Source organism: Siphateles boraxobius, unplaced genomic scaffold (assembly GCF_051911475.1).
Source record: "Siphateles boraxobius isolate OS27281-9 unplaced genomic scaffold, OSU_SipBor_1 7, whole genome shotgun sequence".
Lineage (NCBI taxonomy): Eukaryota > Metazoa > Chordata > Actinopteri > Cypriniformes > Leuciscidae > Siphateles > Siphateles boraxobius.
This window is the reverse complement of record NW_027509197.1, coordinates 21905898-21927773: the sequence shown is the minus strand read 5'-3', so window position 1 is coordinate 21927773 and position 21876 is coordinate 21905898. Positions and strand designations below refer to the sequence as shown.

General features: G+C 36.8%; 4 protein-coding genes across 6 annotated transcripts; 1 reads left to right on the top strand and 3 right to left on the bottom strand.

Annotated features, from left to right (window-relative positions):
- The first annotated feature begins 618 nt into the window (after nucleotides 1-618).
- On the top strand, nucleotides 619-5721 carry rmp64 (ribonuclease MRP subunit p64). 3 transcript variants are annotated; one of them, XM_077216037.1, is made up of 9 exons: nucleotides 619-738; nucleotides 1270-1424; nucleotides 1542-1630; nucleotides 2034-2162; nucleotides 2268-2345; nucleotides 2654-3021; nucleotides 3126-3190; nucleotides 3336-3550; nucleotides 3634-5721. In XM_077216037.1, the coding sequence occupies exons 1-9, from the start codon at nucleotides 654-656 to the stop codon at nucleotides 4016-4018; spliced, it is 1569 nt and encodes a 522-aa protein (XP_077072152.1). In that variant the 5' UTR covers nucleotides 619-653; the 3' UTR covers nucleotides 4019-5721. The 3 variants fall into 3 exon arrangements, with proteins under 3 accessions (XP_077072152.1, XP_077072151.1, XP_077072153.1); XM_077216036.1 differs by having other exon boundaries at nucleotides 3318-3550; XM_077216038.1 differs by having other exon boundaries at nucleotides 629-738; nucleotides 1542-1635; nucleotides 3318-3550.
- LOC143723514 (uncharacterized) lies at nucleotides 5626-8728 on the bottom strand. The gene has a single exon (XM_077216040.1). The coding sequence runs from the start codon at nucleotides 8642-8644 to the stop codon at nucleotides 5813-5815; it is 2832 nt and encodes a 943-aa protein (XP_077072155.1). The 5' UTR covers nucleotides 8645-8728; the 3' UTR covers nucleotides 5626-5812.
- Nucleotides 8729-10122: 1394 nt separating this feature from the next.
- On the bottom strand, nucleotides 10123-12516 carry slc10a2 (solute carrier family 10 member 2). Its single transcript, XM_077216041.1, has 6 exons — nucleotides 11988-12516; nucleotides 11314-11432; nucleotides 11136-11224; nucleotides 10876-11051; nucleotides 10557-10714; nucleotides 10123-10428 (listed from the first exon to the last, which is right to left on the bottom strand). The coding sequence occupies exons 1-6, from the start codon at nucleotides 12365-12367 to the stop codon at nucleotides 10256-10258; spliced, it is 1095 nt and encodes a 364-aa protein (XP_077072156.1). The 5' UTR covers nucleotides 12368-12516; the 3' UTR covers nucleotides 10123-10255.
- A 1029-nt stretch (nucleotides 12517-13545) lies between these two features.
- On the bottom strand, nucleotides 13546-21424 carry gtpbp8 (GTP binding protein 8). The gene is made up of 6 exons (XM_077216042.1): nucleotides 20377-21424; nucleotides 19743-19841; nucleotides 19527-19657; nucleotides 18079-18178; nucleotides 17165-17283; nucleotides 13546-13946 (listed from the first exon to the last, which is right to left on the bottom strand). Exons 1-6 carry the CDS (start codon nucleotides 20698-20700, stop codon nucleotides 13859-13861), a joined length of 861 nt encoding a protein of 286 aa, XP_077072157.1. The 5' UTR covers nucleotides 20701-21424; the 3' UTR covers nucleotides 13546-13858.
- Between the last annotated feature and the right edge of the window lie 452 nt (nucleotides 21425-21876).

Genomic DNA, 21876 nt, shown 5'->3' with positions numbered 1-21876 from the left:
TCATACAAAATTACATTTTCAAAATGCAAATCAAAATTAAAAAGTAAGCCTAACTTTTCCTTAATAAACACAGATGCCAGAAAATGTGGGGTACTGTTTCCAAGTCCAAAGAGCAAAAATAGCAGCAATTCAATGTTTTTCTGAAACTTACTAAGGAAATATTTGACGGTAGAATTTGTGTATTATCTTGAAAGAAATTTATTTCACCTTGTTTGTTACAAAAACAACAACATATGAGGTAATAACCAAACACTTTCCCAATCAAGGTCTTCAACCAATTTAATCCAATAAGCAATAGAGCAAGAGTTGGTGACAACCTCCTTTAGAAATAGAGAACTAATAGATTTGTTATTGTTTTTAGACTACAAAACAAATTTTACCACATACTGTATAGTTTTGATTAATTTTGGGCATATCAACCGATGACTACACAAAAGGAAATCATATCAGAATTGATTGCAGAAAATGCAAGAGAAAAATCCTTGGGAGTCACAGGAAAATTAAAGTGCAAATTATAAACTTGTCAAACCAGCTTTTTCTAGCAGTACAAATGCTGTGTATGTACCTTTAAGAACGATGACGTAATCGTACGAACAAACTTATGATTGGCTGGGCCTGTCAAGTCCCCGGCACTCCGGCAGTCAACTGTAAAAATGGCGCAGGAACCCTGGAATAAAATTAATATTCCTTTTCCAAGTGCTATTTCTTCGATTCGAATCCCTTTTGCTGGTTCAACGGGTATGTTATAATATTTTAACCCACATATTCACTTCACTTTACTATGAAGAGTACATACACGACATGTAATGAAATATAAAGCGAACAGTGTGTTTTTCCTAGACAGACCTGAACACGTGGATCCGTTAGATTCATGTGAAACGATGCGCCGTGACGTGATATAATCTGTCGGCAGTGATAAAGCATTTAACTCGTAACTTTTGATCTCAATAGACGGTTGCGTTGACCAATACAAGACTTGTTAACTTAACCTTACTAGTGTAAGCGTAGTATTCTGCAATTGTAATAATTATTGTATTATTACTAGCAGATTGCTACAGTTCTGTTAGGTTAAATGTTATTGCGCATGCTTATTGTGTAAGTTATTATGTGCAAGTTGTTCGGTGAATGTACGCAATATAACTGTCACTACATGTTTCACCAAATAACTGAACTCTGCATTAACTATGAACTTTCTAAGTAAAAATATGTAACGTTATAATAATAAGTGTGCAGTATGCCACTTTAAAAAAACGATGTTTCTCTGTCTAGATTTCTTGATTAACTGTCTGCTGGCTGACTGTGAGACGGTGTTGACCCTGTTATGTAGTGAAGTTCTGCAGACAGAAATCCGTGTGCTCTACGAACTTCTTTACGTTTTGAACAACGGCTTCAGACAACACAAGCCATTCCGAGCATTAAAACAGGTCGGAACCCAGTGCTTCAATATACATTACATACGTTATTGCATAATTATTCCAGGCCCATAATAAAATCCCTGTTTTTAATTTATATGAAATGTATGAAATATGCACAATCTGCAGGTTGAACAATGTGTAAACCGCTTAAAAGAAATGAAGTTACAAGCAGCAGTAGAAGATCTGCAGGCACTGTGTCCAAACAAATTTCAGAGGTAAGGTGTGTAGGCTAAAGCACCATGAAATCAAAATGAACCATTGATATTTCTGTATGGAATATTGCAGTTTATTATAAATGATTTATCAGTGCTCACATCATTATTTTTTTAAACTTTGTGCTATCATAATCTTATCAAAATAACTCCCCCACCCTCTTGCAAGGACATGTCTTCTCTTCTCTGATTATGTGTTTACCAGCACAAGGGCGGGACAACCTGTCACTACAATAGCAAACCACAACCATCCAATCAATTCCAGATGGACAAAATGAAGTCCCGCCCTACATTTATTTCTTGTTCATTTCACTTGTATATATGTCACAATTGTAAAGTCTGTCTTCAAAGAAAATACTTTTTGTCCAGTTTATGGTTTTGAGAATGCGTCTTGGTTTCTGCGCAGGGACGCGGGAGCAGAGGTTGGCGAGCTTGATGTTCCCAGTCAGCCCATGTTGGAGTGGCTCTGTCTCAAACTACTTGGAGCCTCAAGTCTTTCAGCCAGAACGCTGGAGCGGTGCACTCAGGCTTTCATGTATCCTAAATGTTCACATTCATGACCATTTACTTTGCTTTGAAAATGTATAAAAAATATGATCAAAGAACTGTGAATGACCGTGATCCTTCACACCCCAGTTAGACTGACACAACAGCACCTGCAGCTGCGTGAGTTCATTGTGCTGAATATGGTGATGCTCAGCATGCTCAGTCGTCTCTGGTGAGTTTATATACCGTTATTATTTACCATGTCTCTGTTGGAAATTTTGCTAAAGTCACCGCACATTTAGGGTATGATACAAGTTAGGTTTTATAACTAAATGTATTACAAAAACGATTGTTTGTGTGTGTGTGTTTTTGTGAGTATGTATTTCTAGCATGAATTGAAAAACTATAATATTAAGAATTGTTTCAGAAAATATTTTTCTGAATATTTTAAACCTTTCCTGGACAATGAACAACAAATATAATTCTTTAATGGTATAATGCTTTTTATTTTTTTAAATTATTTTATCACTTTTTTTCTAGGGTGTTCTTTAGAGGTATTCTGAGAGCCCTCGTCCCCATGTACAAAAGAGCCACTGAACTCCTCCAGATGGTGTCACAGTCCAAGCCCATGGCCTACCTGACTGACTTCACCCTGCCTGGGGACCTGAAAGACTTCCTGTGCCTCGCACAGCCTGATCTACTGATGGAAGAAAGCACCAAAGACCTTTTAAATGTCCCAAGAGGGCCAAAAAAGTCCAAATTATCTGTCCTTTGCAGGTTGTTTGGGGACAGAAGGCAAGAAGAGAATAATGGAGAAGAGGAGAGAGAGATGATGCCAATATTTTCTGCTGATTATGAAGAAGGTTCTAGTCTGGGTCTGGGGGCTGCAGTTTTACAACAACAGCCAGGTTTTTGGGGATTTTTTACAAATGATGATTTTGCGTATTTTATACTATTTTGATTTTACTGTATCTGTATAAAGTAATTATATTTGCTTGTTTTAATTCTTCAGATGTCTCACCCTATGGGCTGGACATGAAGGTTGTGCTTCCACAATCTTGTAAAACCAACAAACAGGTATTTGATCTTGATTTGTATGTTGCCATATGACAGATCAAACTGAAGTATATTTTTGAGAACTATAATATGCTGACATATTCATAGAAATACAGTCATAGGTTAATATTGATTATTATTCCCAAAGATGTCTCTGGATCCGCAGATGAAATCGGAATTCTCAAGCCAAATTTCAGTCTGTCAGAAGAGTGAGTTCTTGGAGTCACTGGAGGAGGTGTCCTCGTTCAGAAACATGGCTGCCCATCTGAAGGAAGTGATGCACTGGTGCCGGAGCTGTAAGTTTCATCGAGAGCATAAGCACCTGGCCTTCTTGCTCCTGAAGTGTCTGAGGATGGAAAGTCTGGAAGCTGAAGGCATCAGGTACATAAAAATACTTTAAATGAAATATGTACTTATGAGTCATTCTTAGCTGGTGTGTCTAATCATGTTTTTTTTTAATTCAGGGTGGAGAAGAGATTGAAGAAGTTGAAGTTAGAATTCCACAAGGCATTGATGCTTCCAAAGACTCTCCCCCCAAAACGTTCCTGTTCTTTCACTGCACTTTGGAGAATTCGATGGCACCGCAGAACCTTCATGGCACGCAACAGAACTATCAGATCTAGATCTGCATTTACCAGGATGTGCTCTAGAACAGTTAAAAACTTGTCTGTGTCATTGAAACATGTGAGGAATTGCAGCCAACCAATACAATTTCCAAAAAAAGAAGTGTCAAGAAACAATATGGCACCTGAAGCCAAGGAAGAAAAAATGGACTCACAGACTGTCTTGCGGAAACCAAATATGCCGAAGAATGATATTGATGATATTTTTGAATTCTTTGGATTTTAAGTTGTCCATAATGTAGGTTGAATGCATTAATGGTTTTATTTTTAAAACCTAGGCACAAAACTAACCTCCGATCACTGTGAAAAAAAAGTTGAAAGAAATTGCTTCCTACATGTCATTGTCATTTCCGGCACAATTAATTTACTACAGAGATTATGTTTGACAAATGTTCTTTCCTTTCAGACTGATCTCATGAAATGGCGTATGTATGACACGCCAATTCGTATTTTCATTTTTGGCGTGCTATCAACACGCATAATCGCTTTTCATCGTGTTTATCAACGCCTTTGACTTAACGTTATATTACTGTATATTATGTATATATAGATATATGACCTACCCCAACCCCGTCCCTAAACCTCACCGTCACTGGGGTTAATACCATTTATGAGTGTTCTCCTACTATCCTAGGAAAAAAAAGATCGCTCCACAGATGTAGATATAGATTTTGCTTCGTTTCGCTCGGACATTTAACGGCGTACACATACACGCGGAATCACTCGGACATTGAATGGCGTAGACATACACGCAAAAGATTTCGGCGTGGACATACACACGGATAGCTCAAAATGCGAATAGATAACACGCCACTTGACTTGAAAGTGCCGTGTATGTTTACGCAAAGTCATGATGTCATGTTGTTCCTTTTGAATTTTATTGCATGGAATGTGGAAATCCAGAGAAGCAAAGTCAGAAAATAAACCTGTAAGGAAGTTTGTGATCTGATCTAGTCAAGTATTTATAATCTGATGATTGGAACCATGTAGCTTTACTAGTCCCTAAGGAAATACATTTAAAATGGTATTTTTAATGGTAACTATTAACAGATTCAAAGAGAGTTGGTAAAAATTGACTGAAACTGAAAATTCTCAGTTGCTTGTTCAATTTAACAAACCCTCGTATGTATTTCTCTAAAACACACAATACATACTATCATCTTACTTGCATATCTTCATATTGCTATGACAAGAATTTTGTTGACATAGTGTAACACTTTTCTAAAAAAAAGAGATGTATTTATACAGCACTGATGTAGCTTCTGCTGTTCAAACTTTCCAAATGTCCAAACTTGGTTGATAAGATTATGATTCCTGTTTCATTACAATGGCAGGCCATTTGCCAATTGAGCAAACATTACAAACATTCCATGTCATAAATATTTATGGAATATAACATGTCTCCATTTAGTTTGTGCAAATTGTAGACAATTGTACTTGATCTTTTGAACATGTGCCCAAAACGCATGCAATTTACTTAATAAGAAATTCAAATCTGATGTGAACAAGAAACGAATTGTTCAGAAACCTGAACTTACTGTTTTGAGACAGAAAAAAAGTCTCATTTGAGAATTGAGCCAAAGCGATTGATAGAAACTGTTATACAGGAACTGAAACTAAAGTGTACAGACGCATGGCTCGAAATAGCTCCTAAGTGCAGCACATCTGATCAGCACATCCAGAAATACTCAAATAGTCTGAGGTTTTTATCAGAAAAGGATATTTCAGTAGTTACTCCAAACATGTATGTTTAAAGTGTGCAACTTTTTTTAAGGATGAAATGGTTTACACTCGCTACAGCTCCATTTTGTCATGTTTGCACAGTGAATCATGTTTGATGTTACACCAGGTTTATTAAGCATATAAAAAGTAAATACAAAATTGCCATGCATATAAGTAATGTGTATTTCAAATACATTTTTTCATCTACTTCTCAGTTGTTTTTTTTTTAAATATACATTTATACAGCCCATCAGTCATCATATTGCTCACTTGGCAATTTTGTTTAGCAATTTTTTTTTTAGTTGGCTTTATTAGAGCTGAGTTTACACCATAACCTATCCCAGAATGCCTCATGCATCTCCAGTTCCTGTGGCCAGTCTAGATAGGTTCTAGTTTTTACCAGCCGGGCCAATCTATGATGGGAGGATAGCAAACGAGATGGAATCATTTCTAGGAAAACCAGGATCAGAATGTCCCTGTGTTCTACCTGGAGCCTGTAGGTGGCCAGCTGCATCTCCAAAGAACACCAGTTGCTACCGAGGTAGTTGCGACTGACGAGACAAAGAGTCTGGCGACTTGCGTAGATGCTGTCCGTGATGTTTTTCACAATGTCTTCTCCCAACTGAAAGTCCCGACTGTGAAGACAGAGACGCAAAAACGGAGGGCCGCGCCGCTCTAAGTTCGGAAGAAGTTCCTCCATGACCCAGTGTTCATCCTTACCACTGTAAGACACGAAAACATCGTAGCGGTACTGGTGTTTACCATTCACACGCAAAGCCTCTCGGAACCATCCACTGGCGATGTGATAGAAAGGCGCAATGTATTGGCCTGCAAACTTATATGACAGTACCACAATAATAAAAATACACAAAAATGCAGAGGTGGAGGCAAAGAACATAAATTCGATTTCAAATGAGCAGTTCTCCTTAGCATAACCAATAAAGTTACGTTGGTTAATTCCACTGTCAGTCAAACACTGCAGCTCTTTCATGGTGGGATTGAACATGGCAACCTGTACCTTCCTGTTGTCCTTCACCCATGAGACCAGCCAAGCATTATCACAACTGCAGTACAGACCCAAGCCCAGAATATGGAAGTATTCCAAACTAGTGAGATGTTCCACTAAGTTTTGAAGAATATTTACATTATCTTTTGGAATGAGCACTAGACCTGTCAGTGCCTTTAAATCTTTAGTCAGACTTCCATCCAGAAAGAAGAATCTGCAATTCGTCAGTATCAGTGTCCGGAGTTTCGTCAGATTGTGAAACATTACGGCCACGTTTGGCTGCTTAGTAAATTCAATATTTTCCAGTTTTAAGGTTTTTAAATGAACAAGCTGATTGATTACAGCCAAGTCTCCAATATTGTCTGAGAACATTGATTTAAATTCCAGACTGACGACCGATTGGACATATTTCCCAATGAATTCATTTCCACAGCTCACATATGCTGCATCTATCTTAAGTTTGACTACAGATGTCAATAGTAAACTGTTGCAGTCCTCAACAGTCACATATTGACCTTTGATGTGAAAGTTTAGGGCCTGATCCAGTGTAGTATTACTCCCGATCACAAGTTGCATTGGTCTCAGGCCTGAACTAATAAAAATATTACTCAAATTATATGGAATTATCCCAAACATATCGGATAAATCCAGCTTGATCAGTGACATTCCTGGCGGGAAGTTCAGATCTCCCAGCAGAAGTGTGCTAAGGTTAATAAGATGTCCAAATGATTTAGGTTCGATATGAATTATAGGATTTTCTTGGAGATCTAGGAACATTAGTCCATATAAACCACTGAATGTGTGTTGATAAATGTAAGATAACTTGTTTCTACATAGATTTAGCTCTTTCAAATTGTGCAATCCAATGAAAGCAAAATCTTTGATGTAATAAATGTAATTAATGGATAAATCTAGAGTTTCAAGATCTGAAAAACACTTAAATTGGTTGGAAACTAACTCATCTATCTTATTTGTGCTTAGAAGCATAAGGGAAATCTGTTTGACTATATGTGGAAGTGTAGCACAAAGAGAATAAAAATCATTTGGTCTAAGCATAAAATTATTTATTTTAACAGAAGTGAGGTTCCTGAAAATCTGAAAGAACCAATAAACATCTAAGAGGTTTAGAGTCCGACTAATTATATTATTTTTGAGTGCAATGTTCTTAACTTCTTCACAGCCATGTGAGATATTAGTAGGAGTTAGTAGCAAGTTACTACTCTCATAATGAATGTGTAAATACTCAATCGAATATAACTTTGCTGCTGTACACAAGTCTTCAAAGTGAAGTACATCCACTGTGACAAACAAATTACTAATTTTATACACTCCAATTAAAGAAAGATCTCTGAGGAAATCTGCTTTTGAAAAAAAGCTAAATTGAAACAGATTTCCCAAAACTTCCAAAGCTCCCTCATCTATATACTCTAATGTCCCCAGAAGCAACCGTACCTCTTCAATATTTAACACGGTAGATATGTCAGAGGTGTTGAAAACTGAGCAGTTTGGGTACTGAAGTCTGTTTAATTCTTGATTTAGATAAAACAGCTTCAGTGATTTTACATTTGCCAGTCGACACAGAACCTCAGATATATCCTTCAAACACACTTCGTACATGTATAATTTTTGCAAGTGAGGAATTATTTCAAAAACATTTGGTGCCAATAATGATAATGTATACTTTGAAAGATTCAAACTGTTAAGTGAGGGAAGGCGACTGAAATCAAGAGCTACCTCACAACAGCCTTCTTGAGTCGAGTGAGATAAACTTAATGAAGTTACATTTGTCAAACCGTTAAAGGCTTCCGGAGGGATCTCTGAAAAACATCCAGTAATTTCAAGGTAATCCAGTGAAACAAAACGTGCGAATGAGTCTGGGGCCAAGGCACCGTGATAGTCTTGATCCATTTTAACACATAGGTTCCGTAAGTTTGATGGAAGTCCAAGCAGGTCTATTTTAACGTCAGCGACACAATGACAGAAGCCTGTGTTTGTTTTTCCAGCACAGGTTGTGGCAATAGGAAACTCTTCCACATCACTGTAGAATATACATTTGTCACCAGACCAAGAAGAAACACAAGGTGTCTTCAGAAATAGTATTAGAAATGAGAACAGAACCTCCATCTTCAATTCCTCGATGATCTATAGCTTATGAATCTTCTCTTCTAGGCGTTGTCTCTCTTTTTCACTGGAGTTAATTAACCATGTCAGAACATTTGATCAAGATATAAACTTCCCTTTTTTGTGGCCGAATTTAGTCAGTTGCTTTATTTCTCTGTGGTTTTTCATGTATGAGGGCTTAAAGGGACAGTTCACCAAAAAAATTGAATTCAGTGATCACTTACCCTCATGTCCTTCCAAATCTGTAAGACTTTGTTTCTTCTCATAAACTAACTCTCATTATAGCAGACAGTTTGCTTAAAATCTGCTGATGGTCCCCCAACAGACATTCGTCTGACTGACTATAAGTAACCTTTCAACTATGTCAACTTATTCTGCTAACTCTGCAACTTCATGCCAACTAACTCTCATTAGAGTGTTAGGACAAAGTTACTTATAGTTAGAATGTCTCTGAAAGTTAGAAAGTGGACCATCGAAATATATTGTAACCAGAATGTCATACAGGTTTGGAACAACATGAAGGAGAAAATGATAACAGAATTTTCATTTTGAGTGAACTATCCCTTTAAGTTTAAATTTCAGAAAGACTTCAGTCTAAACTGATTATTATTCAGCTGAGGAATTTAGTCAAATTTCCTGCTATTTCTGAGAAAGTGCATTGTGGCAGATGCAATATTTTCAGAGCAATTCACAACAACTAAGGGTTATTTCACAACAATGACCCTCATGCAAGGGTTTAATACACACCCAATATAATCAAGCTATGGTTAAGTGTAATCGTTAAATTTTACGTCTACTAGGATCAAAATCTGACAACACATTTGAATATTAATTTTTTTTTCTTCTGCATATAAATATCACAAACATATTAAAAAGTAAAACATATTTTTTGAAATGACAACATCTAAAACATTTGATATATTTTAAGCAGTAAATGTTTAAATGTTGTAACTCATTTAAAGCAATAAAATGCTTAAAAAAGAAAAAAGAAAGAAAATTCCCATTGCTTTGGTTATCACATAAGTGGAAAAGTCCCATTGCTCGAACATGGTTAAAAAAAAAAGTCTGTATCATACATAAATAATCTAAAAAGCTAAACATTTCTTAAAGGTCTATTACAATTATTTGTATACAAAGTAACATTAAAAAAAAATTAGCTTACATTCAACCTACTGGAAATATGTATCGTATGTTATCTTAAACTACTAAACATTTATCTTCCTTTTTACACCGGTGGGGTTACTTGCATTTTTTCTAAAGGCATTTGAGACAACTCAGTGAATTTCTACAATGTATTAACTGAATGTTGCTGACCGAAGACAAACCCAAATGCACAGACCTGTGAGCAGACTCATCATAAAAACATATTTGGAGGTATATAAATATATTAACCTTCAAAGATGCTTTTAATATGAGTCTGTCCATATATATATATATATATATATATATATATATATATAGCCTATGTATATAATATAGGAAAGTGCATCCAGTTGTGTTGACTGGGGTCGACTTTAACTCTTCTCTCTCTGATTGAGCTTGAATAGCTTGTTTACAGTTCATGTCTCCAGAAGATCAGCGTTGACCAGTCAGGCTAGCAGAAAGATGTTTAGCTCACAACTTTGTACCTTTGTCCTTATCCTCAGAGTTGCCATTCTCATCACAGTGAAAGCCACCATTCTCCAAGGCGTAATTCTGCTTATTCTGATCCTCAACGGTGCTATGTGTCCCTTCCCCATCCTCGTTCGCCGGTATCTTCTGCCTACAGCGCTTGATTGAGTAATGGACTGAAAACACATACAGAGGTTTATGATATGGAATTGTCAACTCTTCAAAATCATAACATGCTTATCCCCACAGTCCCCTCTCATATTCCTAATGCTTAAATGCAAAGTGAACAAGAGTTTCATCTTACTCCCCACTGCTACCGCAGCCACAACCAGTTGGAAGATACTGTAGATTAAGGGGAAAGCAAACATGACCTCAAGCTCTGCAGGGGTGAAGGACAGCTGGGTAATGGTACTTGCCAGCTGGGCGTTCTGCATGCCGGTTTCTAATGCGATGGTGCGACACCTGCAATCACGTTCATGATAAGTAAACCATTAGAGAAAACAGCGCATATTTTTTTCGTCAGACTTTATGGCACTTTTTTTGATGCCTCAGAACATGTGTGCTAACTGCTCCGAACAAACCAGCTAATGCTTTATGGGAAAACAAAATGTACAGATTTTTACCTGTGCCAAGGTTGTCCCACAAAGCGTGCCAGGAGAAAACCCAACCCAAAGCCGATAAATGGATAAATTGTACCGATGATCCAAAGCGAAGGAGAAATGGTCCATGAGGACTGATAGAGCACACCACCGATGACTGCAATGATGATGATTAAGAGGATTCCCGCCACGGATCCCACCTATACATACAAATACATAACACAAGTGAAGCAGCATGGAATGCATAAGAATTTACAACATTAAATGCAGAAACAAAAACACACCTTGAGGATCTTTTTGGCTGCGTTGGGCCATCTATGTTTCGTGTATATCCCAAGACCGACAGGCACAAGCAAACTCACTAACGTGATCCCTGGAAAGAACATCAGTCCAATTAAGATACGAGATTAAACAAATACATAAAATGGAACATCTTGTTTAAGTAATTAGAGGCGGTTTTACCGATGCTGTCGTAAGGGATCTGGATAGCATCGCCTGAAGTCCAGACTGTGGTGTAGATGAACAGACAAAGAGGCATCATTCCCAGAGCCAGGATTGAAGAACATGCCGTCATGCTGATGCTATAGGCAGCGGAAATCAGTGTATTTGTTATACAGTTGTGCTATAAATAATGTCTTCCTGTCCACAAACTTAATAAACATGCATCATTGGATTAGAATATATTGTTCCTCGTGCAGTTTAAACATGTTAGGTCTAGATATGTGAAGGAAATCAGGAAAAATAAGAATTAGACATTAAACAAAGGTGACTATTTACTATAATATATTTAATCATGTTCTATAATATAATATTCTTTAATTACTATGATTATTATATCATTATCCTTACACTAAAATAAATGATTAAATTAATCAAATAAAATACTATCATTCTACAATTTTAAATCATTTTAGAAACTATAATTTTATCTATAAATATAATTTAGTAAAATGGTAAACTATCAAATTATCTAGTTTAGCCTAGTGTACATTTTATCTGAAGAATGAAAGCCAACCTACAAATGACACTGCTGTATTAAAAAAAAAAAAATATATACACAGCTAATTTCTTGGAACTAGAATATCTTCACTGTTACAAGCAACATAACGAAAAAGTCAACGGATTGACAGTCTCACCTCAGGTCCATGTCTCCGTCAAGCCAGTAGCAGAAAACATTGGAGCTGGAACCTCCAGGGCAACAGCCCATAACTATGATAACTATAGCCTGGACTGGAAGCACGTTGAAAATCAGTGAAAGCGCAAAGGCTGTGAAAGGCATGATGCCAAACTGGCACAGGAAACCGATAAAAATGCCCCATGGCCTGCGGATGTGTACCCAGAGCTTTCTTGCCTCGACGGTGCAGCCCATTGAAAACATGACCAAGGCAAGCATGACGGTAAGCGTGGTGCTCATCACCACGTTGAGAATGTCATTGAATGGATCTCGCGGCACCAGGCAGGATGTGCCTGAGCAGATGGTGGCATTTTCAGGGCAGGTGGGCTCTGGTGTGCACATGTTGACAAAAATTTGTTTGAAAGAAGTGGTGAAGAATTAAAATTAGAAGCCTATAGGGTCAATGGCGTATAGATTCCAATGGAGAGGTTGCGGAGATGAAGCTTCTTGGAGCAAGTGAGCTAAGATTCCAGAGTGTTTCTATACATTTTCAACACCTTTTCAGCCACAGTTCCCTTTCCTGCATCCCGGGTGACAAAGAGTGAACTTTTATCTGCCCCTTAGAGCTTTAATATATGCCTGGGGAATATAAAATTCAGAGGAAAAAAAATGTTGAAAAATAATTAACTTACTGCAAATGTTTTATGGGGTCAGCGTCCAAATGCCAACACATAAAAAAGAGAGAGGGCGAAAAAAAGAATGTCATTGTCGCGGTTAAGTTTAGGCACAATAAATGCAATTGCACCCTCTTGCCATTTTATAACATTGTGGCACTTAAATTTTATTGTTTTTCTCCAGCCCTGTACCATCACCACCCCTGCTGTTGTAGAGAAGACATAATGCCTACCTGAAACAAGTTGTACGTGCATCAAAGATCATGGATGAAATAATGCCTGTATTATATTTTTTAAAGGACCCATTAGAGATATTACTAAAGAAATGTATAGTACCTCACTCACTCTCCTTTCAATACAAAATGCAAACACATATACCTTTGGGCACAAAGTTAAACTTTAAAAAATGAAACAGTTTATGTTGTTTATATAACTGCTTTAACCCTATGCCTTCTGTAATGACACTTCAGTGCAAAGTTCATTGATGGAATTGGTGCTTACTGTTCTCTCAGGGTATGTAAAAAAATAAAAACATAAAAATTAGCTTGTTTAATGCTTTTTACTCTCTGTTCAAGGTCCCTTTCAATTGTTAAGCATAATTTCCCAAAATAAACTTTTGGAAAACACTTGAAAACGCTAGTGTGCATGTTTTGAAACGAAAACTCTGTTTTCAAATCTATCCGGATTGATGTAGACGTATGTCCATTAAGTGTGTAACAAGGACCAAAACAAGATCAATTTCATGAGTAAGAAGTCATTTGTCATCCATTCACTGGATTTAGGTTCAGTAATTAATTAATTCTATAAAAACCCCACAGTTTTAAATGAACAACTGATCTGGAACTTGATCTTTTCATCATATCTTGTTGATAAGTTTTGGTTTAAGCTCAGAAAGCAAAAGCAGAATTTGAAGTTTAACAGATTCAATGCAGCATTTACTGTTATTTTATTTGGAAGAACAAATATTCAGAAACAGACAGGAACGAGTCCACTCAAATATGCATGTTGTAAAATTACACCATAGATTCCTGGATAATTCAGTGAGTTTATACAGAGCTGCATGAATCCTGAAACCAGTAACAATGTGATTCCTGCCTCTGCATTTGAAAATAACACATAGATTCATCAAGTATTTAATCAGTCATTAATCCTTGATAACATTGCAGCCAGGCCTCAGATTCATCTGTGATATGTGACATGGTGAGGCAGTGCAGTACAATCACAACTGATTAGTGGTAAGCTGTAGATTTCCTGTTACGTGGGCTATGAAACACCTGAGCAGGTAAATCCCAGAGAACTGGACGGAACTGCAGGACATGGGGGGGGGGGGGGGGGGGGGGGGGGGATATAAATGTATACATGTTATAATGTATATTACTTATCACTTTATCTGTGAAAAACTGACTTCCTGTATTGACACAACAAAGCCAATGCAACTGTTTCCAGAACCCCTAGCCTTATCTTATCATCAGGTTGATAACCATCTGACCACATTAAAATATTTCTTCAGCTTTCCTCGCTCTTATAAAACTACAGGTCAGAGGCACTGATTTATTTGTATAACAAGATTTATCTAGGCTAGTTGCTGGTGATCAAGGGAACCTCTGACAGATGCACACTGACATAAAACCAAAAGAAGTGACTAAGAATGAGTGCGCATTATAAACTCATCACTGCTCAAACAGTGATCAGCAAGATGACAGTTGCTGATGGATTAGGAAATACCCTTGGTGTAGGCGATAATGTAGATTATCACACACTCGTACACATATACTACCATTCAAAAGTTTGGGTTTGGAAAGATTTTGAAAGAAGTATAATAGTGATACAGTGAAATATTACACTTGAAAAATATTTTCTATAATATAATTTATTCTCAGCAGCCATTACTCCAGTCTTCAGTGTCACATTATCCTTCAGAAATCAGTCTTATATGCTGATTTGGTGCTCAAGTGAAAATCCTTATTATGTTGAAAAGATTTTTTTTCGTCTGTCACTTTTGACAAATTGAATATGTCCCAGCTGAATAAAAGTATTAATTTAAAAAAAAGTACCCCAAACTGATGGTAGTGTGTGCATAGTCATGCGAAAAAGAAAGTACACTCTCTTTGAATTCTATGGTGTTCCGTATCGGGGAAATAATAAGAATCAACTGGTCCTTAAAATTAGGTAAATACAACCCAGATGAACAACAACACATTACATATTATACCATGTCCTTATTTATATAAAAATAAAAAGCCAAAATGGAGAAGCTATGTGTGAAAAACTAAGTACACCCTTACGGCTTCCATAGGAATTAAGAGGGTAAGTAGCCGTCAGTCACTGCTAATCAAATGCCTGTGATTAACTGATCATCAGCAAGGGTGAATATAAAGATAAAAGCAGAAGTTTTGACAGTTTGCTGGTCTGGAGCATTCAGGTGTGTGTTAACACCATGCCGAGGAGGAAATACATTAGCAATGATCTTAGGGAATGGTTATAATGGAATCTGGGAAGGGTTATAATGCCATTTCCAAACAATTTGATGTCCATTATTCTACAGTGAGGAAGATTATTCACAAGTGGAAAACACTCAAGACGGTTGCCAATCTTCCCAAGAGTGTACATCCCAGCAATTTCACCCCAGGGTCCGACCGTGCACGGCTCATAGAAACTGCAAAAAACCAAGGAACTACAGCCCTCAGTTAACATGTTAAAGTTTATGACAGTACAATTAGAAAAAAGACTGCATGGCATGTATGGCATGTTTGTCAGGAGAAAGTCTCTTCTCTCTAAAAATAACATGGCAGCATGGCTTAGGTTTGCAAAGTTGCATCTGAACCAACCTCAAGACTTCTGGAACAATGTCATTTGATCAGACGAGACCATAGCGGAGAGGTTTGGTCATAATGCACAGTGCCACGTTTGGTTTAAACTAAACACAGCATATCAGCACAAACACCTCATACCAACTGTCAAGTATGCTGGTGGAAGTCTGATGATTTGAGCTTGTTTTGAGCCACATGACCTTTTAGTCATTGAGTCGACCATGAACACACTAGAGTCAAATGTGAGGCCATCTGTCTGACGGGTTAAGCTTGGCCGAAATTGCGTCATGCAACAGGACAATGATCCCAAGCACACCAGCAAATGTACAACACAATCGAGGTGTTACAATGGCCCAGTCAAAGTCCAGACCTCAACCCAACATTAAGAGAGCTGTGCATAAACAAATGCCCGCAAACCTCAATGAACTGAAGCAACATTGTAAAGAAGAGTGGTGTTTCCTCCACAATGATGTTGGAGACTGATAAGGTCATACAGAAAATTTTTACTTAAAGTTATTGCTGCTAAAGGTGGTTCTACAAAATATTAAATCATGGGGTGTACTTAGTTTCTCCACACACGGCTTCTCCAGTTTGGCTTTATTTTTGTTAAATAAATAATGACACAGTGTAATATGTCATGTATTGTTGTTCATCTGAGGTTGCATTTACCTAAATTTTAGACCTGCTAAGGACCAGATGATTTTTTATTATGTCCTGATACTTAAAACCTGATACTTAAAAACCTTAGTTTTTGCCATTTCTCCTCTTAGTCTTTCCTTCAAAATATACATAAAAAGTTAATTTATGCAAAATATAAATGTGTAATAAATGAAATATGTTTTTCTCCAAAATATGTGTGCCAAAATTATTGTCACTCCTACAAATTTTAATGAGTAAAAATCTAACTAAAGTGTATATTCCCATTTATATGGCATGTTTTTTATTCCACATTACTATATGAAGTGACACACAGGCTAACATCCATCACTATGGGAAAGACCTGAGAATACAGTAAGAATGTGCATCATATATATATATATATATATATATATATGGGGATGAGAGGAAGAAAAGTCCACAAGCATGAACCTCTGAATCTGAAGGATCTGGAGACATTCTGTATGGAGGAATGGTCTCAGAGCTGTTATCTTGACAAAGGTAGGTTACATTAAGTATTAAATGAGGGGGTGCCAATAATTGTGGAATACATAAAAAAATATAATAAAATAATATTTGTTTTCAACTATTTAAGTTTAATTAAAAACGAAAGACTAAGAGGAGAAATTGCAAAAAAAACAAAATTCACAGTCAGTTCTGCTCATATTTACCAAGGGTGCTAATATTTGTGGAGCCCACTGTTTATATTCTTCCAGGGCTCAACAATAAGGATGGGCTTTGGTCAGAATATGAAACCTTTCAGTCTAGTCCATTTCCCTTTCAGTCCAGGGTTTAGTTTTCTGTGATATTTTCTACATTGGTGTCGCAACATCTGCTGATTTGACATCTACATATTGTTATCTTGCTGCCGAATATAAACAAGGTTTTGTCAAAACTGACTTCTTGGAGTCTTCCAATAAAAGTGTTTATGAATTTAAATTATATCTATATAATTCAAGCAGAAAAATAATTCTCATTGTTGAACCCTGTATGTACGTGTAAACCATTCTGGATGCAAAATGATTGGCATTATGATGATGTGTGTCTATATATCTCACCTCACAAGAAATGGTTGTGGGAAACATGTGCTGGTTTGATTTTTGATAAAGTCCCGAAGCTGTAGAAGAAGAGCCAACAAAGCGCCCTGTCGAGTTCTGTCTATTTTTGTTACAACCAGCTAAAACATGACAGAGAGAAAAATGGTTAAAACCTTATAAACCTTTGAGTTGAAAAAGTATGTTGTACTTATTCACAATGTAATCAAATCTTATTAGTATTTTTAACCCAATCTTTAGGACTGACACTCAGCATGGACATCAAATCAATTATGCGGTTTGAATCGAGCTTGTGTAAATTATTTAAAGCATTTTTGCTGTTATTTACTACAAAAAAGAGGGGGAACTCTGCTGCCCATCTGAACAAAGCCTTAGAATAAGTTGATCAATGTAGATCAGTCATTCTCAACCTTTCTGACTCCATGGCACCCGATTTTCATCAACATTATTAGTAAGCCCCACTTAACTTTTCCAGTTGTTTGTGATTTTCTGGATAAGTACCTTTTTTTTAAAAATACAATTCTTCACTCAATTTCTACCCGATAAAAATATTAGAGCTTGACATTAATAGAATAGAAAATTCATATTCATAAAATGTGTAAAAATCCCAATTGAGTTATGAAGTTTTATTAAATTGCATGACTGTTCCAGATCTAGAAATTACACTTTAAAAATTAGGCTACCTCATATATCCAGGGTTTTCTACTCAGTGGTAAACTGGGGTCTTTAAGGAAAGAAAAAAAAGAAAGAAGATGTGTTCATTTTAGTTTATTTTAAAACATCTTGATGCCCCCTTGAAAGTTTGCTGAGGCCCTGGTGGAGAACCACTGATCTAGGCTGATGTTGCTAAAAGTGTATAGTACTCCAACGACCCCTGCTGTACTGTCATGGTAAAAGCATGAGCGATAAACACTCACCACAAAAGGCAAATTGAACTCCTCACACATCTCCACAGCAACTAAATCTGCCTTCTGCAGACCTGCACCTCCATCCACCAGCAAGAACGTCCTCACCAGACTAGATTCAGACACATAAGTAAGAAAAAAAAAAAAAAGGATAACTAAGATTTCCATACAGTATATTTTTTTAAGCCAGTTATTTATATATTTTGCTGGAGTGTGTTCCTTTTGCCACTAATTGTAATAATCCAGAGAGAGTCTGACAACAGCTGGTATTCTCCACAAGGAGATCTGAACTCACTATCATCGAGACCGTCTGGGATTACACGAAGAAACAGAAAAAAACTGAGACAGACTAAATCCAGAAGAACTGTGGCAACGTCTCAAAGACGCTTGAAGAAACCTGCCAGCAAAGCTACCTGAAAAACTATGTGCAGGTGTACCTAGGATAAAAGCTGTTTTAAAAGCAAAGGGTGGTCACACCAAATATTGATTTGATTGAGCACACATGGATTATCCTTAAAGGGTTAGTTAACCCAAAAATGAAAATTATGTCATTATTGACTCACCCTCATGTCGTCCCAAGCCCGTAAGACCCCCGTTCCTCTTCGGAACACAGTTTAAGATATTTTAGATGCAGTCCGAGAGCTTTTTGTCCCTCCATTGAAAATCTATGTACGGTATACTGTCCTTGTCCAGAAAGGCAATAAAGACATCATCAAAGCAGTCCATGTGACATCAGTGGGTTAGTTAGAATTTTTTGAAGCATCGAAAATACATTTTGTTCCAAAAATAACAAAAACGACGACTTTATTCAGCATTGTATTCTCTTCCGGTTCTGTTGTCAATCCGCATTCATGAGTCCGCTGACGTACGAATACGATGAATATGAATACGAGCTGACGTGTTATCTGGTGCGCCCGAGCTTCGTTTACAGTCTGAGGGAGACGCACACTGTAAACAAAACAATCTTTGCAAACATGTCTAAGGATTTCGACACAGGGGAAGACTTGCATTTTTTTTAACCAGACATATTTATTTGAACCCGAATACACGGACGCACCAGATAACACGTCAGCAGCGTCTTACGTCAGCAGCGTCACTGACCTCGTGAACGCGGATTGACAACAGAACCGGAAGAAAATACAATGCTGAATAAAGTTGTCCTTTTTGTTATTTTTGGAACAAAATGTATTTTCGATGCTTCAAAAAATTCTAACTAAGCCACTGATGTCACATGGACTACTTTGATGATGTCTTTATTGCCTTTCTGGACAAGGACAGTATACCATACATAGATTTTCAATGGAGGGACAGAAAACTCTCGGACCGAATCTAAAATATCTTAAACTGTGTTCCGAAGATGAACGGAGGTCTTACGGGCTTGGAACGACATGAGGGTGAGTCATAAATGACATAATTTTCATTTTTGGGTGAGCTAACCCTTTAAAACAACATCAACCTACTTTTGACGCTCTTGAAGGTATGGTTCAACCATCTCTACAAAGTCCCGAGGGGCCATGTGTCCATACCCGGGCATGTCTACAAGAGTAAACGCCTTTCCCACAGTGAAGAAATTAAGCTTTTTGGTGTGACCCTGTGTCAAAATAAAGATTGAGAAGAAGCAACTTCAAAGCACAAACGAGTAAATGGTGGAGAACATTCATAACATATACACTCACCGGAGTTTTAGAGACTCGCACATCTACCTCTGGTGCAAGAGAGAACAAGGCACGGATGAGAGACGACTTCCCCACATTACTCCTGCCCATAAAACACACCTGTAATACACACAAGCACACAGAGCAAACATGATACACAGTTTTAAATGTCAAGTGCAAACAGAGGGCTTCAATAAACTTGCAAGGGGTTGCAGGATGACTTAAAATGATCAAAATTGTTAGTACAAATATAATATTAATATATTATATGGGGATATTCAAATTAATTAACCAATCATACCATTGATCAGCTCTACCAAACTAGGATGTCTTTTTTTCCAGTAATAAACAAACATTGTTAAGTTGTTTTGATTGATACTGTGAAGCAGCTTTGATACAATCTGTATTGTGAAAAGCGCTATATAAATATATTTGACTTGACTTGATATTACAACAATCAATGCAGATGAAACAGAAATCATATTTCTTTTCTGTTTTTACCTTCTATAATTATAGATTATTATATATCTATAATATTTATTGAAGAAGAGAGTTCTTCAAGTGTCATCTGCAAACAAACAACCCATTCTTTTTTTAAATTTAAGTACTTTTTCATTTAATCAAGTGATGCCAATTAATGAAAATTTTCTCTCACCTCTGGCTGTTTAAGAATAGGTACATGATCCACCCGGACCGCAGAGGTTGAGTAGTCGATAACATGTTTAGAAGAGGGAGTGAACAGTGTCTCTGCCTGACAGAGCTCCACCAAGCTGGGATGGAAGATGTTGAATTCTGCCAGATTGACCTGTGAGGACAGGTGCTCTACCAGACCGCTGAAGGGGTAGAGAAGACCCTGACGCCTCCTCTCAGAGAGCAGACACACATGTTTAATGGAGGCCTGCCGATGACCTCTCTGAAGGACCAAAGGCCAACATGATCTGTGTGTCTGCAGTAGAGGCTGTGCCTTTATCCTTAGCATTGTGTTAGATCACTTCACTCAGTGTGACAATTATTGGTTGTTGATGTCAGTTTTAATGTGTGTCATATACATTCATTGGTACTTTGAGTTGAAGAAGGCTTGTGGCTTGATGTTTTCTGAAGTTTAAATCTTTTCAATACGATTTCCTAAATTGCATATTATGGTCCATTTCCATCCACGTGTTTACAAATATTATACGCATTTAAATCATTTTACAAATAGACATATGCCATGCACGTGCTGCCTTTTGAAAAGTTTCAAGCAGCAGTGAAACTCGCATCCAACTGCAAACCCGATAACAACTTAAATTCACAAAAAATTAAATCTTTCACTGCTTCCCGACAAAAAAAACTAATCCAAAACTCATTCAAAAGCACATTTCGAAATGCTAATTAATTCAAAAATATGTTATGCACAAAGTGAAAAACAATTCATTGATGATAAATGTGCATTGACAGTAAAAGAAAGATTAAATGTGTCGTACTTGTGTACTTCGCGTGCTACATCAGAACCAATCCGGAAGAAACAAACAAATTAAAAAGGTTCCACCCTGTAACGTTACAGAAAGACTGCGTGTGAAAAGCATAGTGAACGCGTGCGTGGGAAAATATACATTTTTACAAAACCTGTAAGTTTTTTTAATCACCATGCAGCAATATGAATATTGTGTTTCTAACCTTGTCTTTTAAATCACTCAAGGGCACAAATAAACAAATTTTCGTTTGGTCCCAGCTAGCTCCTGCTACTACAGCTTTAATTTGAGCATATTGTTTTTTCCATTTAATTTCGATGTTTATTTAATTCATATTGCTAGAAAAAAATCACACAAATCTGGGCTTAACACTTTATTTAAACACAAATTTCGTTACTGTTTTGTAAAAATTGCAAACCCTACAGAAAACAAATATTATAAAATAAAGAGAAAAAATAGCTTAAATATATTGTAAGTTATTAGAATTTTATTTGTAAGTTATTAAAAATGTATTTGTATGATATCATCATGAAAAAAAATTAAAAATAAATTTACCTTGTTGCTATCTAGAACCATTGTTGGGGAAAGTTACTTTTAAAAGTAATGTGTTACAATATTGCGTTACTCCCTAAAAAGTAACTAATTGTGTCACTTAGTTACTTTTTATGAAAAGTAATGTGATTACGTTACTTTTTCTCACCTTG